The sequence below is a fragment of the Thalassophryne amazonica genome, chromosome 2 (genome assembly GCF_902500255.1).
Source record: "Thalassophryne amazonica chromosome 2, fThaAma1.1, whole genome shotgun sequence".
Taxonomy (NCBI): Eukaryota; Metazoa; Chordata; class Actinopteri; order Batrachoidiformes; family Batrachoididae; genus Thalassophryne; species Thalassophryne amazonica.
Window position 1 is genome coordinate 44,031,151 of NC_047104.1, and position 18,080 is coordinate 44,049,230.

At 39.7% G+C, this 18,080-nt stretch overlaps 1 protein-coding gene across 1 annotated transcript in view; it reads right to left on the reverse strand.

Annotated features, from left to right (window-relative positions):
* Window positions 1-5,753: 5,753 nt before the first annotated feature.
* cdh8 (cadherin 8) overlaps window positions 5,754-18,080 on the reverse strand; it is a 469,940-nt gene continuing 457,613 nt past the window's right edge. Inside the window, 3 exon segments of the mRNA XM_034185442.1 lie at window positions 5,754-7,581; window positions 7,584-7,813; window positions 16,586-16,837. Coding sequence (XP_034041333.1) covers window positions 7,321-7,581; window positions 7,584-7,813; window positions 16,586-16,837 — 743 coding nt within the window. The 3' untranslated portion in view covers window positions 5,754-7,320.

Here is an 18,080-nt window from a genome sequence, read left to right on the forward strand (position 1 = left end):
CGTCTAAACTGTACACAAACAACGTGGGGCCATGCGGATTATATGAAGAGTGAATCTTGCAGCTGCTGAATTTGACAGTACAGGCTCATATCCGATACTAAATAGAGGGAGGAAAGTGAACTCTTGCAATATACTTAGTTGGGAGGCAATAATCTGCTCCTTATTATTGTTAAGAGAACTTTTCTTTCTTAATAACAAGGAGTCACAGTCACTTTTTTAAAAGTGACTGTGACTTAAAGTTGTCTTATTTACTGTTAAACAATACACAGTAGCTTGCATATGATACTTTTGGCTGGATTTAAACATTGTTTATTCCTGGTTTATGACCTGATTAAATTTCTTTGTTAAATTAGGTTTTCAGATGCCAAAAAATAAATGTATTTGATCTTTGTATTTTTTAATCACTCTTTTAGATTTACTGTTGTATACTGTATTCTGCAATTGGTGCAAATTACTTACTTACATTCTGACACATTTCTCACATTTATAGTAGCAAATATAGAATATAAATGATCAGATGGAAAGTATAGATCTATATGTTGTTATGGTGTTAAAAATGTTAATAACCGGGGGCACATACGCACGGGCTTGATGACGGGCAAAAAACACAGTCTACCCACTTCAAAAATGTAGACTACACCACTGTATATAGCTGTATAGGAGATGGGCCCAGGGCAGCCCTGAATCTGAGATATCTTACTTTGAAAGTCAGCACGCTTACTTTTGTGCCACTTTGCTGTTACACAATAGGAACTACCGTATTTTCCGGACTATAAGTCGCACTTTTTTTACATGTTTTGGCCGGGGGGTGCGACCTCTACTCCGGTGCGACTTATAATGAAAAAATACGGTAGGATCTCAATTAATTTACTGTAACAAAACAATTTTACGTGACAGAGTCGATCTATGTTTTAAAATGGCCACCGGAAAAGGAAATGCAATGCATCATGGGCACTGTAGTATGACGGCCATCCTATAGTTCACGCTGGTCGCGATAACCAATCAGATAACAGAACTTTGGATGCGTATTCCTCACCTCACCCACAGCGTGTGAAGCTGACGAACTCGGTGCTTGGCTGTTATTTCCGGCATGGCGAACAGAACAGCTTCAACCCTTGGATATCAATGTGAGCAGAGTGTTTAAGTTGACGCTGAGAGCTGCGTGGGAGCATTGGGTGAGCGCGGCCGGAGGATTAGCGTGTGCACTTGGAAGGAGCTGGCGTCGATGATTGTGAAAAGCGTTTGAAGCAGACGAACATGGTGTTTATTCCGGGACGGCTAACAAGACAGCTTCAACCCTTGGATATCAGTGTGAGCAGAGTTGACGCTGAGAGCTGCATGGGAGCACTGAGTGACGGCGGAGGATTAGCGTCTCCACTTGGAAGGAGCTGGATCGACACCGCTGGGAGGTCATGAGCTGCGCAGGTAGGCGCTGCATGGTTCGGCTCGCAATGTGGTGTCCGCAAAATACAAAATATCCGTAGGTAAAATGCAGCTCACGAGAGGGCACTCGAGGCTGTGTGACTGTCCTGCGACTCTGACTACCATAGAAATATAAAATATTTTAACGTTACTGATAACTTAACAAACAACGGAGAAGGCCCGAAAAAATGCCACCAAAAAGAAAAATCATACTCTGCAGATTACAAGTTGCGACTGGTGAAATATGCATCCGAAAATGGTAGCCGTCACAATATTATTCATCTGAAACTTTTCATGTTAACATACCTGTATGTCCATGGACTTATAGTCCAGTGGACCTTATTATGGTTTATTTTCTTTATATGGATAAAGTGGGCTGGGGTGCGACTTATACTCACGGTGCGACTTATTTATGGTTTGTTTTCTTTTATAATGGATAAAGTGGCTGGTGCGACTTATACTCGGTGCGACTTATAGTCCGGAAAATACGGGGTACTCTGAAAATATAATGAAATGTATGTCACAATGGCATATTTACATATTTTGACTGCATTTATACAAAGTATGTTAATACATGGTGAGTTCTGAAAAATCACGTCTGAGTAGAATGAGCAGGCTGAATTTCTAAACAGATAAAACAAATTACACAGTTCATTACATTTTCAGATTAACTCACATCATGCGGTAAAATAGTCACGCACTAGTTAGTTTGTGTGTTTCCAAACAGAATATTCCCATCTCAAGGCTGCTTTACCTCCTCCTTATTAATTTTTTATTTAATTATTACACATTTATACAGCAAACATTTCAGTATTTACTGCAAAGTATTTACATATTTTTGACTATTTGTTCTACAGAATTATACTGGCAACTACAGCTGTCATTTCTTTTCCATAAACCAAGAGATTTATTTATTTATTTGTTTGTTTGTTTTTCACAATGGAAAGTGTATATTTTCTGTTTCTACAAAGACGCTGACTCCCTCTAGGAATCAGAAAAAGTTAGTCCCTGAATATTAAACTAATTTTAATGGTGTAATATACTCAAAAACTACATTCAAGGGTAAATCAGCTGCATTATATAGTGCTTTTCCATTTGAAATAGAAGCTCAAAGTGGTTTACATTGATGCCTTATATTCACTCCATTCACTAATGCAGGGTGTTGCTATCCAAGGTGCTCACTACACACTGGGAGCAATTTGGGGATTAAAACCCTGCCCCAAAGGCTTTTACTGTAGTCATTTTCCAGCCTGACAAGGGTTTGAACTGCGGATCATCTGGTCTCAAGCCCACCGCTTAAACCAGGGATGCCAGCTCTCATGCATCTGGTGTGACACTCATGCTTTCAGCATGAATCTCATGCTCTCATGCACAAGCAAGAAATGTCACAGCAAAATAAAATGTATCCCATTAATTTTCTGTGATGTCTAGATTAGACCAGACCAGACCGCAGCGCATTATTTCCTTCATGAAAGGAGAGGAGTTTAAGTCTTATACCCGAAGCAGCTGTTTAACATCTGTTACAACGTTCTTACTGCAGTATTCTCATCACTGATTCATTGAAAAACCTTGCATTTGTTATGTCAGCTGCACATAAAAAGTTCAGAGAGAGTTCGAGCATACAGTGGGGGAAATAAGTATTTGATCCACTGACAATTTGCAGGTTTTTCCACCACAAAGAATGGAGAGGTCTGTATTTTTATCGTAGGTACACTTCAACTGTGAGAGACAGAATCTAAAAAAAATCACATTGTATGATTTTTAAATAATTATTTTTCATGAATCATTGCTCATCATTGCTATGAAGCCATGCTGTTGTGGCTTGGCATTATCTTGCTGGAAAAACACATTGCTTGGATGGCAGCATGTGTTGCCTCCAAAACCTGGATGTACCTTTCAGCATTGATGGTGGCGTCACAGATGTGTTAAGTTGCCCATGTCATGGGCACAAACACACCCCCATACCATCACAGATGCTGGCTTTGAACTTTTCACTGGTAACAATCTGGATGGTCTTAGTCCTCTTTTGTCTGGAGGACACGAGGTCCATGATATCCAAAAACAATTTGAAATGTGGACTCATCAGACCATAGCACACTTTTCCACTTTGCATCTGTCCATTTCAAATGAGCTCGGGCCCAGAGAAGGCAGCGGCGTTTCTGTCTGTTGACAACAGTTTTCTGAAGTGTTCCTGAGCCATGCGGTAAGAGCCTTTACACAATGATGTTGGTTTTTAATGCAGTGCCACCTGAGGGATCAAAGGTCACGGGCATTCAATGTTGGTTTTTGGTCTTGCCACTTACGTGTAGAAGTTCTCCGGATTCTCTGAATTTTCTGATTATATTATGGACTGTAGATGATGGAATCCCTAAATTCCTTACAATTAAACGTTGAGAAACATTGTTCTTAAACTGTTGGACTATTTTTCCATGCATTTGTTCACAAAGTGGTGATCCTCACCCCATCATTGCTTGTGAATGGCTGAGACTTTTGGAGATGCTCCATTTTATACCCATTCATGAGTGTCCTCAGTTCCCAAACACTTATTGAGTGTTGTTAGGAGGAAAGGTGATGTAACACAGTGGTAAACATACTACTGTCCCAGCTTTTTTGAAACGTGTTGCAGGCATCCATTTCAAAATGAGCAAATATTTGCACAAAAACAATAAAGTTTATCAGTTTGAGCATTAAATATCTTGTCTTTGTGGTGTATTCAATTGAATATAGGTTGAAGAGGATTACAAATCATTTATTCAGTTTTTATTTACGTTTTACACAATGTCCCAACTCATTTGAATTGAGGTTGTAGTTCAAAACTAGAAATATTCCACCTCATATGTCACGATGTGATTGCAGACTATAAGCATGCACTACTGGCTACAAAGCAGGCCTACTGCTATGATTTGATCAGTAAAAAACAGGCATAATTCAAAGTTCCTGTTGGACATGGTAGCAATACAGCCCAAGATTTTTTTTTAGATTACTTTGAGAAGAAAATAGATGAAATTACATTAATACATTTAAAACCTATTTTTATTCTCTTTCTTATGAATATTTTTTTATCTGTTTATTCTTTTTCCTCTGTTTTTAATTATGTATTTGAATTTTTTTAATTTTATTATTATTCAAATTTTTATGTTGAACTGTTCTGTGTGAGGCACCTTGCAACAGCTTTTGTTGTGATTTGGTGCTTTATAAGCTGATTTAATTGAAAATGAATTGAAAAATTGATTGTCAGACTAGCCGTGTGCATGCACTAAAAATTAGGGGCCGCTTATGCATGTTATTGGTAATTATTTGTGATGGATAAACCAAAGCGTTTTTGAACCACTGAATCAATATGAAGCAAATGTGTTGAAATGGTTCAGTGTTTCGAAGCATTTCATACAATTAAATATGGTGAGATCTGCTGGCAAATCTTTAACTTAGGACTTGCAAGGAACAATAAAACAGTCAGTCACTGTTATGTATATTAAATAGTACAGGTTCTATGTGCGTCTTAAAATTTTTGGCTAGATTTTCATTTAAAGATATTAATTATATACTTGTGTTATAATGTGATTGTGCCATCATGACATACTGTATGTAATAGAGATATAAATTGTGAAATGCTTGTGCAACTAGGGACTGTTATAACCATAGTTGTACAAAATGGAGGGGATTTGGGGGCTTCAATGGTTTTTATTTGAAAATAAGATCATTTCAGTGGTGTTAGGCTGAAATCTGTTCTTTTCTCCCCAGTTTTGGAGAAGCCCCTGTCACACGGCACAGAAGTTGGTGGCATATGAAGATAGATTTTTTTTCCAGCTTGTAAGAATTGGATTAACAACTGTCTCCATTCCCCCTATATGTCCTTGCAGATTCACTGCAGAAAATGGTTCTGGGGAGCATTGGCATGGCTAAAACCCTCTAGCCACGGTCCTCTTGGCCCCAGCTATTTTATCCCCTTTTTTCCCTCTCACATACATGGAGATGACCTTGCTGAAAAATGAAGGAGAATGGATGTGGAGAGGAGGCAAATCAAGCCGAGTGCCCTTTTTATTATCTTATTGGTAAACAAAGGACTGTTTTTTTTTTTTGTTTGTTTGTTTTTTTTAATTGGGATTAGGGCTACCAAAAATTTTCAGCACACACGCAGAGTCTCTCTCCAGCCAAAATCACAAAGTTGGCAACCCTGCTTAACCACTAGACCATCACCTCCCAGTTTACTCCTCTTTATTCCTCAGAGTTCAACCATCCTTTGCCAACCCCCGTTAGTGACATAGCTGCTTTTTGCTGTTGGCTTATTATCAATAATCTCTCATGAACATAAGAAAACCACACCCATTCAGTGATATTTATAAAAATATATTTCACAAAGTAGGAAACAATACAGGGTTTCTTAGATTACAGTACAGAGAGTAAATAATTGAACATACACATTTATAAGCATTAAAGCACAGTAAAAAATATGGTCTGCATGTAGGACTATTCCATATATATTGTTTAGTCTACCGATAACTGCCATAACACTATGCACGCAGCTGTAGTCCCATTGAATTTCTCTTAATGTGCAAGAGCTAACGTGCAGAGACAAAACCTACACCTCATTGAAAGCTAATGATGTTAGCAGTAACTCTATGTACATTACTTTTTTAAAATTATTATCATACAGTGTAAGCACGAGACACACGATCTGGATTTCTTGAGTTGAGCTTCCTGGGCTAATGCGAGCTGTACTTCCTAAATGAAATTTGACATTTTGAGGGAACTATTGTGCTCCTCAAAACATATTATGAGATATATTTTACACAGAATTAGCATGTTTCACATTGCTGTACTCCTGATTATTATATCATTATTGTTACTACATGGTGACTTTGAGCTTTCCTGCTCACATCTAGTCTAGGTCATCAACTGCAGTAAAGTTATGTTAAGGTTTGGCTGATATGCAACAATGTGCAAGTGGTTTAATAAAACAGCTGCAAGTGAAAAATCTACACACATTCACTTCAAATTGTCAGCACAGAGAAAGGATGGTTTAAAAGCAGATTTCCAAAAAACTCAAAGCAATGATGAATCAACAGGTTTCTTGTCAAAAAAGTAAAGAAAACAACTGATTACAACTGTATTTAATGTTGCTTCTGTAAAAAGAAGGCCTCAGAGTTTCTACATTTTTCTTTTTTGTCTTCAGTCTTTTATAGGCTAATAACACTTGCGACCCACACCTGTAGCATGTAAATACAAAGAGTTGTATAAAGCGAGCCTTCTGGGCTTCAGATAGTTTACAAATGTGGCCACCAGAGACCATATCAAATGATAACAAATTCACCTTAATGCCAAGAGTAGTTCATCTTTTTGCAATTTTTTTTTTAATCATACAATACATTCATCATTGTAACGTAGACCATATATTGCTTTTACATTTCCATGTTGTTTCAGATCATCGGGTAGCTTGGTGGCTTAAGGAGATAAGAAACAAGAGCCTGTCTGCAGCTTCTGCAGTCCATCTTGTTGTCCATGGAGTATGATGTCCATTCAAGCTTCAGAGAACCCAACAACAACATTGTTTCCTTTCACTGGGCAACTACCAGCAACATTACCACTGGCAGTCACAGCAAATGACTAACACCCAAAGTACTGCTAGACACTCCACAACAGAATCTAAGTAACACTCCACAAGAATCAGATCTCCTAACAAAAACATTGTTTGGCTTGACGATTACAATGCGATTGACATAGTGGATGATGACTCTAAGAAGAATACAAAAAGGTGGAATCCATTTTTATTCACTTTTTATTTTTAAAACACCTGTTTCTAAAAGCCAACGAACCCCTCGCCCTCCTAGTATTTAAAACACAAGTATGCGGAGAGCAAACAAAAAAAAATCAAAGGTCTTTTATATAACAAACCAAAGGTCAGGTCTCGCGATCACTCTCACCCACAGAGTAAAGCTCCCCAAGTCTTCTGAAGCGTGGGCCCCACTCACTGAGATAGTCATAGTTCTGATCCGAGTCTGATGATGCTGTCTCCAGTGAGCTCAGAGAGCCAGCAATCGAGCCCCGGCCCTCGTATCCATAGATCTGGATGGAGTCATAAGGTGGTGCTGTGGGATCATTGTCTGCCTCATGGAGACGTACATTGATGAATTCATCCACGTCCACACCATTGGGGCCTGAATGCTGGCCTGCCTGGGCATAAACTGTAGGTCAGGCTTGATGTCCTTGCGTGGCAGGTAGCCATTGATGCCATCAGGGTTCTGCAGCGTGGCGATGTCAAAAGCTTCAGTGTCCTCTTCACCACCTCCCTCATCATCGTAACGGATTATGTTCTCCCTCACATCTTCATCATCCTTGATAATCAGAGGCTCATTCTTGTGTCTCCTCAATGTCACAAACAGTACTACTATTACTAGACAAAAACAAGACAGAAATGATAGATAGATAGATAGATAGACAGACAGACAGACAGACAGAAAGAAGGAGAGAGGAGAGAGTGGCTCGGTCAATGCTTTGATAAATCTTTTTGCACACCGAAGAAAAATATGAAAGCAACACTTGTTTTTGCTCCCATTTTTAATGAGCTGAACTCAAAGATCTAAAACATTTTCTATTTGCACAAAAGACTTATTTCTCTCAAATGTTGTTCATAAATCTGTATAAATCTGAATTAGTGAGCACTTCTCTTTTGCAGAGATAATCCATCCCACCTCACAAGTGTGGCATATCAAAATGCTGATTCAACCGCATTATTGCACAGGTGTGCCTTAGGCTGGCCACAATAAAAGGTGGGTGAAAAAAAAAATGCTGTTTCCCCATGTCTGAAGGGACAGCATGCTGGGCTAGGGTCATCCCTTGCCTGCTTGTCTTTGTGACTAATCATCTGATCATGGCCCAGACTCCTCCTCCTATAGGGGCACCTGTTTTCTGCTTCAACTGTGAGTAAATTTCTCTGCATCGTATGAACTGAATCCTGGTGCTCCTTGCTTTGCTTTTCAGGATTTGGCCCTAACTGGGGCTTCAATTCCATTTTTTTCATCTTTCGTTTTTCCACCATCTGCTCCAGCTTTGATTTACTAGTTATTTTATTTTCATCATGTGCTTATTTCCTATTCCATTTTGCTTTGTTATTTTGGCAGTTGTTCCATTCTAGGTTTGTTTTGTCGGTTTGTGTGTTCACTGTTGATCATTAGTTTATCACTTATTACCACCGCCAAGGAGGTTATGTTTTCGGTCGCGTCCGTTTGTTTCTTGGTTGGTTGATTGGTTGTTAGCACGATTACTCAAAAAATCCTCAACAGATTTCAAAGACATTTTGACCAGGGGTGTATCTTGGCCTAACTTAGAAGTCATTAAATTTTGGTAATCATCCGGAACACAATCCGGATCCAGTAATTTTTTTAAGGATTCTTTATTATTGCAGGATAGGGCCAATTTCAACATTTTTGCATCTAACTTCATGAAGATGGGTCACAAAGGATGAACAAAAATTAAGGTACGACACAACAATAATTTAGCATTTGTTTCTCCTCATTGAATAAACTTATTAGAAAATTTAAAAAAAACATGTAGTTCATGCAGTTTCCCTTTATAAATACATTTGCTGAAGATCTACAGGTTTAACCCTCTGGGGCCGACGCCGTCGTATACAACGACTGAGACCAAGCTTTACTAAATTATAAATAACTTTTTAATGATATGAGATAGAAACGTACTTTTTTTGCTGAAAAGTTAACTCCGCGGACTTTCGATCCACCGTCCACCATCTTTGTACTCCTCATAGAAGCTGTGTGATGATCTGAGCAATGTGAGTGTCCAATCGGAATTGGTTCACCGTCACATGGTTTTCAAAAATCCAATTGTAGGGCAGATTCACCTCACGTGACACACCAAAGATTGTTTTTAGGAGTGATGTGTTACTATTTTATTATAGTTTGTTGTGTGTTTTGAATAAATGTGCGTGGAAAGTAATTTCCCGCTTTACTTTTTCCTTTCTTATTTCTGATTGTAAACTTTTATTACACTTATAAAACACAACTATAGCATATATATTTTGAAAGTACAGGTTGTCCTGGAAAAAAAATAGAAACATAAAACTTGATTGTGGGATGCAGGGAGAGCTGTTAACAGCAATAATAAAACATTTATGCCAGGCGAGTGAACTGTCCAAAAAATGCCCTCGGACCCCAGAGGGTTAACCACTGAATCTGAGACATGACGGTAGATGCGTGAAATGACGTGGAATAAGTCTCTTTGCCAAAGGGTATTCCATGTGACATCAGTGACGCTATGGCCTTGGCGGAGGTTTGCGCTCTCCCAGCGCTTCTAGTTTATTTTGCTTTTTTCATTTGTATTATCTGTTGTGCTTTAATGTCGGGTTTTGTTTTCTGGTATCATGTAATCTGTTTTACTTATAGTTTGTTTAACCGCTTTGTTTTCTTTCTCAGTTCCAGTTTAGTAGTGCTTTAGTGTTTATTCTCTCATTGCTCTCTGAGCTGTTCTTATGTAGTTTTCTTTAATACTTATTAACTGATGGTTGCTTTTTAGTTCTCATGTGTGGTTCCTAGTAACTTTTTATTCCATCCTCGCTTTCTGTTTCCTCCTTGTGCTCAGTTTTCCCGCATCCCATTTGTTTGTGTTCACTCTCACGTCCATCCGTTTATGTTCTCACTGCACCTGCCTCGTGTCTTTGTCTCCCACCTTTATGCTCTCTGCTTTGTTTTCCTTCACTCACTCTCTTGGCACCTGTTCATATATCTCTGTCTTGTCATCACTCCACCTTGTGTTGTCCTCCTTATCTTGCCCAGCTCTGTTTTTGCTTTGCCTGATTGCCAGCCTGTGTTTGACTCTGCTTCGTTTTTTAGACCTAGCCTTTGTCTTGCCCTCTGACCACCGTGACGCCATGTTTTGATGACCTTTGCTTGTTGAATGACCACGTCCCAGCCTGCTCATCATTGTCTGTACCATTGCCACACTGACTGCCTATCTGTGTACTGTACCTTAATCAGTGATTTTTTGGATAAAGCCTTTTTTCTTATATACAGGGTGGGCCAATAAAATGTTACCACTTTTTTAATTTGTACAATTTCCAAAATAACAAAGATTTCTTTTTCATTTTCAACATTTTCAACATCTGTCAGGAAATTCAGAGAATCCCTCTTGAGATGTGTGGCAATGTCATCACAAACTTCAGTGTGCGTGTTGCAGCTGTAATCCAAAGAGGAGGTGTGTGGATTGAACATGTCATCAGTTACTGAACTGTGTGGAAAACAAGAGACAAAGTGGGAAACCTCTGGTATCAATTGTTAATTTGATGCTTCTGTAAAGTCTGTAAATAAAATTTTCGAATAAAATTTTTGAATAAGTTCTCAATTCAAAAACTTGTGTACAATCAAAAAGTGGTAACATTTTATTGGCCCACCCTATACATGTGTCTGGTAGTCCTGCATTTGTGTCCAGCCACCCAGTGTCTGCAGTTATGTCATTGCTGGTCTCATTTTCACAGCTGGCATCAAGAGAAAAATTTCCTCAACAGTATGATGTGCAGTCATACTGCCCAAGAAAAAGAACACTGTAGGTTTAACCTCTGCACTGTGTTACCCCTTGGGGTGCAAACTCACAGTTTTCCAGATGTGAGGCAGGCACTCTAACCATAAGCGTAAAACCCATGGGCCCTAGCATCTGTTGCTAGAGTGTCTTGGCATTGGGGGAGTAAGGTTTTTCTGACTGCATATGCACAGAAACCACAGAAAGCCCAAGACTGCCATGACATTAATATCCATGATGACTGAGTGTAACTGTACTAACAAGCCCAGTCTTACGAAGAATGCAAAATATTTCAACTTGTTTTCTCAATATTGTAGGCTACAGTCAAGTATTTCTGTGAAGGCTCTCAGTTGTCCAGGTGGTTTCCATAGTAGAGAAGCTTGAATCTTCGAATGGACTGGGTTGCTTGACATGAGGACATTTTTCAAATCACAGAAGCTTCCTCAGCTAAAATTCTTGCTCTGGTAGTCTGACTTCTGTCTTGACTCTTGTAGAGAAGAATAACAGAAGCTACAAAAGCTGGAGTATTAAACCTAACCAGACCCCTCCTACCGAGAGGTAGACTGCTATTGGCTAGTGACTAAACAATTGCTCTAATTAGCAGCTATTGTGCACTAGTTAGCACCCTCCTAATGACAGGGTAGCTGTCCCTCCTAACGATGGGACTGACAACTCTCCTGACGGCTCTCCTGACAACTCTCCTGATGACGTGAATGACTCATTACCATGAACAAAAGACTGAAACTGCTTTAGACCTGAGTACCCCATTGTAAACAGGGGACCAGCCGGTTAAGGCTCGGTTTCAACTGTTTCACATACAATGCCTCCTTCACTCCTCTCTCAAACCATTTCTTTTCTCTGGCTAAGATTTTAACTTCCTTGTCCTCAAACGTGTGGTTAGTGTCTTTAAGGTGGAGATGAACTGCAGACTGAGGTCCACAGGCACTTCAAGCTTCTCTACTTCAGTCAAGTAGATTTCTTCCAAATGGTCTATGTGTGACTGCTATGTAGTATGATTACTATCATTACTATTTTCAACATTGTTTGCTCCCACACATACAATCCAGTCATTTTCTAAACCCACTTAATCCAGTTAAGGGTCAGGGCAGGGGGGTATAGCAAATCCCAGCAGTCATTGAAGAGAGGCAGGCTATGCCCTAGATAGGTCCATCATAGGGTCATTACATGTAGACAGACAAACTCATTCATACTCTCACTCATGCTCAATGTAACCTTTCCAATTCATGATAGAAATGGATATAGCACATTAAATATTTGGTTGACTACCCTTAGCAGGTATCACCTTGACCAGATGCTTATAACAGCAATCAACAAGCTTCTGGCATAATTCTAGTTCAATGTTTGACCTCTGTTCTTGGCAGAATTAGCAGAGTTCAGTTAAATGTATTGGCTTCCTGGCATGAGCCTGACTTTAAATACAACCCAGATATCAATAGGGTTGAGGTCTGGACTTTGGCGAGGTATTCAAAAAACTTAATGTTAGCCTATTTTATGCATTGTACAACCAGCTGTCTTGTTTGTGTGTGTGTGTGTGTGTGGGGGGGGGGGGGGGGCAGTATTCTCTACATTTCAACTATCTAGCTGATGATTTGAGGTTTTGCTGAAGAATTCTGAGTTAACCCTTGTTTATATAATATTTATTATCTCACTCGCTTTGTGCAATGATCAGCGTGATGCTATCTGGCCTGCCTTCATGGCTCCAGTGTTTCTCCTGACCATCCAAACCAACTCATTTACATCTGAGGTTGAAAACATGTCTTCTTGCAGTTCTTAGGAGATCTTGTAGATGTTATGTGGATACACCTAGTGATAATCTGAACTTTTGTTGAAATGATAATCTTGCAATCTGCAGTTATTTAGAAAAGGCTCCAAGATACATTCCTGACTTGTGGACAACTAGGGTGTTCATTCACATATGCACTGAACAACTTGGAGTTTCCCAATAAATTTGTGTATTGGTCAGTCCAATGAGTGCTGTCAAAAAAACAAACAACAACAAAAAAAAAAACTGTTTTGTTGTCACAGACAAGCTACCAGCTGTTGCCAATCATAACCACGAATATGAAGTTATGAGGACTGTGCAAGTTATAAGACCAGTCAGAACTTTCAGCACCACTAAACCAAATATTTAAATGGATACCCATTTATTCTTGATCCTGCATGTATAATTTTGACTATATATATATATATATAGAGAGAGAGAGAGAGAGAGAGAGTATATACATATATACGTGTGTGTGTGTGTGTGTGTGTGTGTGTGTGTGTGTGTGTGTGTGTATGCAATTATTTTTTTTTTAATTGAAGCTCAATCTATCCAGTCAACTGCTGGGATAGGCTCCAGCAGCCCACCGTGACCCTTAATTGGACTAAGCGGTTGAAGATGAGTGAGTGAGTGTGCTATCCAGTCATTCTGCCCCAGAAATATAAATCTATGAAAGTGCAACATTATGGTGATGATGAGTATATTTACACATCTGACCACAACTGTACATATACATTTCTTAAGGGTTGGCTGAAAATATCTGCCTCCTGTGTGATTATTTCGATAACAAGGAAATTATTAACGGGAAATTGGTACCAGAAAAATCTTTTACTTGTTGACTATCACTACACAAAATGTTTTTTAGCTGGAATTTCAGGCACCCACAGAACTGCCTTCAACCTAAGACGTGCACAGTAGTCTGTAAAAAAATGTGTGAAGTACATGAATATGCATTTGAAATAATGTACATGGACATTCACTGAGGAATCAGAGTTGTCAATGGCAACGAAAGTCTGGATGTTAGAGGTCAGAAGGTGGGCAAGAGTTTTAAAGAAGAAAACCCAGTCACAACAAGGCTGCATGACCAGGCCCATAGTGGGCAATCCATAACCGTTACAAATGCACAGCACCAAGTGTGGGTGTGATGGCATTGTCCCAGCAGAATTTTTGGAACAAGGCGACACTGTAAACTCTGACCAATATATGGACTCTCTGCTAAAGCTGCAGGCATGCCTGAAGCAGGTTCAGCCTGGAAAAGATGCTACCAGGCTGCTCAAGGAAGCCCTACCATTAATTAATGCTTCGATCTTAAATATGATCAATCTATCTTTATTAGTTGGCTATGTACCACAGGCTTTTAAGGTGGCAGTAATTAAACCATTACTTAAAAAGCCATCACTTGACCCAGCTATCTTAGCTAATTATAGGCCAATCTCCAACCTTCCTTTTCTCTCAAAAATTCTTGAAAGGGTAGTTGTAAAACAGCTAACTGATCATCTGCAGAGGAATGGTCTATTTGAAGAGTTTCAGTCAGGGTTTAGAATTCATCATAGTACAGAAACAGCATTAGTGAAGGTTACAAATGATCTTCTTATGGCCTCAGACAGTGGACTCATCTCTGTGCTTGTTCTGTTAGACCTCAGTGCTGCTTTTGATACTGTTGACCATAAAATTTTATTACAGAGATTAGAGCATGCCATAGGTATTAAAGGCACTGCGCTGCGGTGGTTTGAGTCATATTTATCTAATAGATTACAATTTGTTCATGTAAATGGGGAATCTTCTTCACAGACTAAGGTTAATTATGGAGTTCCACAAGGTTCTGTGTTAGGACCAATTTTATTCACTTTATACATGCTTCCCTTAGGCAGTATTATTAGACAGCATTGCTTAAATTTTCATTGTTACGCAGATGATACCCAGCTTTATCTATCCATGAAGCCAGAGGACACACACCAATTAGCTAAACTGCAGGATTGTCTTACAGACAAAGACATGGATGACCTCTAATTTCCTGCTTTTAAACTGTAATACTACTGTAATACAGTAATACTGTGAGAAATCTTGGAGTCATTTTTGATCAGGATATGTCATTCAATGCGCATATTAAACAAATATGTAGGACTGCTTTTTTGCATTTGCGCAATATCTCTAAAATTAGAAAAGTCTTGTCTCAGAGTGATGCTGAAAAACTAATTCATGCATTTATTTCCTCTAGGCTGGACTATTGTAATTCATTATTATCAGGTTGTCCTAAAAGTTCCATGAAAAGCCTTCAGTTAATTCAAAATGCTGCAGCTAGAGTACTGACAGGGACTAGAAGGAGAGAGCACATCTCACCCATATTGGCCTCTCTTCATTGGCTTCCTGTTAATTCTAGAATAGAATTTAAAATTCTTCTTCATACTTATAAGGTTTTGAATAATCAGGTCCCATCTTATCTTAGGGACCTCATAGTACCATATCACCCCAATAGAGCACTTCGCTCTCAGACTGCAGGCTTACTTGTAGTTCCTAGGGTTTGTAAGAGTAGAATGGGAGGCAGAGCCTTCAGCTTTCAGGCTCCTCTCCTGTGGAACCAGCTCCCAATTCAGGTCAGGGAGACAGACACCCTCTCTACTTTTAAGATTAGGCTTAAAACTTTCCTTTTTGCTAAAGCTGATAGTTAGGGCTGGATCAGGTGACCCTGAACCATCCCTTAGTTATGCTGCTATAGACTTAGACTGCTGGGGGGTTCCCATGATGCACTGAGTGTTTCTTTCACTTTTTGCTCTGTATGCACCACTCTGCATTTAATCATTAGTGATTGATCTCTGCTCCCCTCCACAGCATGTCTTTTTCCTGGTTCTCTCCCTCAGCCCCAACCAGTCCCAGCAGAAGACTGCCCCTCCCTGAGCCTGGTTCTGCTGGAGGTTTCTTCCTGTTAAAAGGGAGTTTTTCCTTCCCACTGTCTCCAAGTGCTTGCTCACAGGGGGTCGTTTTGACCGTTGGGGTTTTTCCGTAATTATTGTATGGCTTTGCATTGCAATATAAAGCGCCTTGGGGCAACTGGTTGTTGTGATTTGGCGCTATATAAATAAAATTGATTTGATTCTTCAGCATGACACTGCTCATCCACACGCAAGTAGACAAACACAGGATGCACTGCAGCTGCTCAAATTTGACAAAATCTTCTCAAACCACCATAGCTTGGTGCTTGCACTCTGTGACTTTTTCCTTTCTCCTAGGATAATAGAACACCTGAAGGGACACTGTTACACTAATGATGCAGAGGTGCAAGCAGCTTTGCATCAGTGGTACCACGAGAAGACACCCGATTTTCTCACAAAGATGCAACAAATGGAAGACGTTTGTGTATGTGTGTGGAAATGGAAGGTGACTATGTGAAAAAGTAATTACACTACCTGACTCCATTCCAGACTTTAAGCAGATATGCGATTATCTTGCTTGTTATTGAAATAATCATGTAGGAGGCGGAATTTTTCAGCTGACACTTGTATTATTATCTAGGCCACAACTGCTTTGGCTAGCAAGCTTGCTGTGCTTGCCAAATCACTGTAGTGTCTGGCAAAACCAGCCATTTTGACAGGATAGCATGTGGGCAGCTTGAAAAAGCACTTCTTTGTGAGTAAATAATATATGCTGATCCTATATTCTTTAGTTAATCTTAGATGGCTTCGCCAGTAGTAATTATTCCAAATGTTGTCTTATAAAATATCTTTTTTTTTAGATGATTAGCTCCACATTAAAAACACAATAACAAAAAAGCTTCAATTCTTTCCATAAATTTATATTGCCAGTTTTTAGTGTGAGTGCTCGCTAAGAGTGTTACAAAACAAACCATGAACACCTCACCTAACAGTAGTATAATGCAGGCCAGAATGGCGATGAGAGCCCCCATACTGAGTCCAATTGGAAGCACGTATGCTTCCACATTGCAGGACTGGACGGTGCCTTCCTTGCTGCATCCACAGACTCGGATTGTCAAGGTATTGGTGCTGCTCATTGGTGGGTTGCCGTTGTCCGTCACAATTATTGGCAGGAAGTACATCTTTTGTTTCTGTCGTCGGAAGGTGTCATGCTTGGCTACAACGCTGATTGAATTGTCTGTCACAGAACAGCAAAGGCAGACTTGAATTTTTCCAAAGACACACCAAACATTATTATTCATGGTGTCAAAGTGACTAAACATCTTTTATTGCAGTGCATGAAGATCGATGCGGCATGAGGGTGAACTAATTTTACATCTGTCATCACAAGGCTTTTTAGCAATCTCACAATATAAAACTGAAGTTGTTTTTCAGTCTGGTTCCTATTTCTCGGCAGCTCAATTTCTGAATTCTGAAGGAGAAAGGCAAACCTGAGTTTTATCAGCCCCTTTCAAAACTGAAGAAATGAAGGGGCCATGACAGGGTGATGCTGACTTAGACGATGGCACATGTCGACCCTGAAAGGTGCCAGCTGTTCTTTGATGCCACCTCTGTGAAGCTGCCTGCTCATTAGCTGGCTCATCTTACCCAACTCACATTCTCAAACACTTACGTTCCCATAAGAATCCACTCCCGCTGATCTTATGGAAAACATACACGGATTCTGAGTGTCTAACCTTTGCCTCATTGAGTGTTCATAAAGAGAGATAGGGAAACAGATCTGCAGCTACATGGCACAGATGAATAAGCCATGTTGAAATGTCAACACTGGAGTAAACTTAAAATATGCCGTGTGCCATGATAGAAATATTTGCTTTGCACACATTGTATTTGGAAGATGGATGTCTTTGGTACTAGGTATGACTTTGTTTCAAGCAAGTCGTTACTTACGGAGATGTAGATGAGAAGTATCACTTACATTGTGAGGGAATGTCAGCTATGACATCTTGGCCATTATGATTAGTGCATGGTCCAGTATGTAGGTGCCCTAGTGCAGAGGACCCCAGTGACTAGAAAAGGCCAAGGAGTCACCCACATTTCACCTGGTTATGGCACTTAGATGGTTACTTTTGATAGGTGGGGATGGAACAGTTGTCCATCTGGTTGGTTCCTATCCAGGTTGCTGTCCATGCTATGGTGAATGCACCAACGTGTCATACCAGTGCATGCTCCCAGACTTGATATATATCGTCCAATTTTTGTTGTTGCATCTGCAATGTAGTGCATTTAGCTTTGTGAGCACTGACATGTCTACTTAATTCCATTCTTATCATTCAAGAGTGCACCCCAAGCATTCAGCCACTTTCTATACAGTAGCAAAATATCAGCACTCATCCTCTTATGCAGGTCAGTTTCACTCTCGTTGGCAACTATTTGATGGTAAAAATAGATTTCATGCCTGTCAGCCTGTTCACATAAGG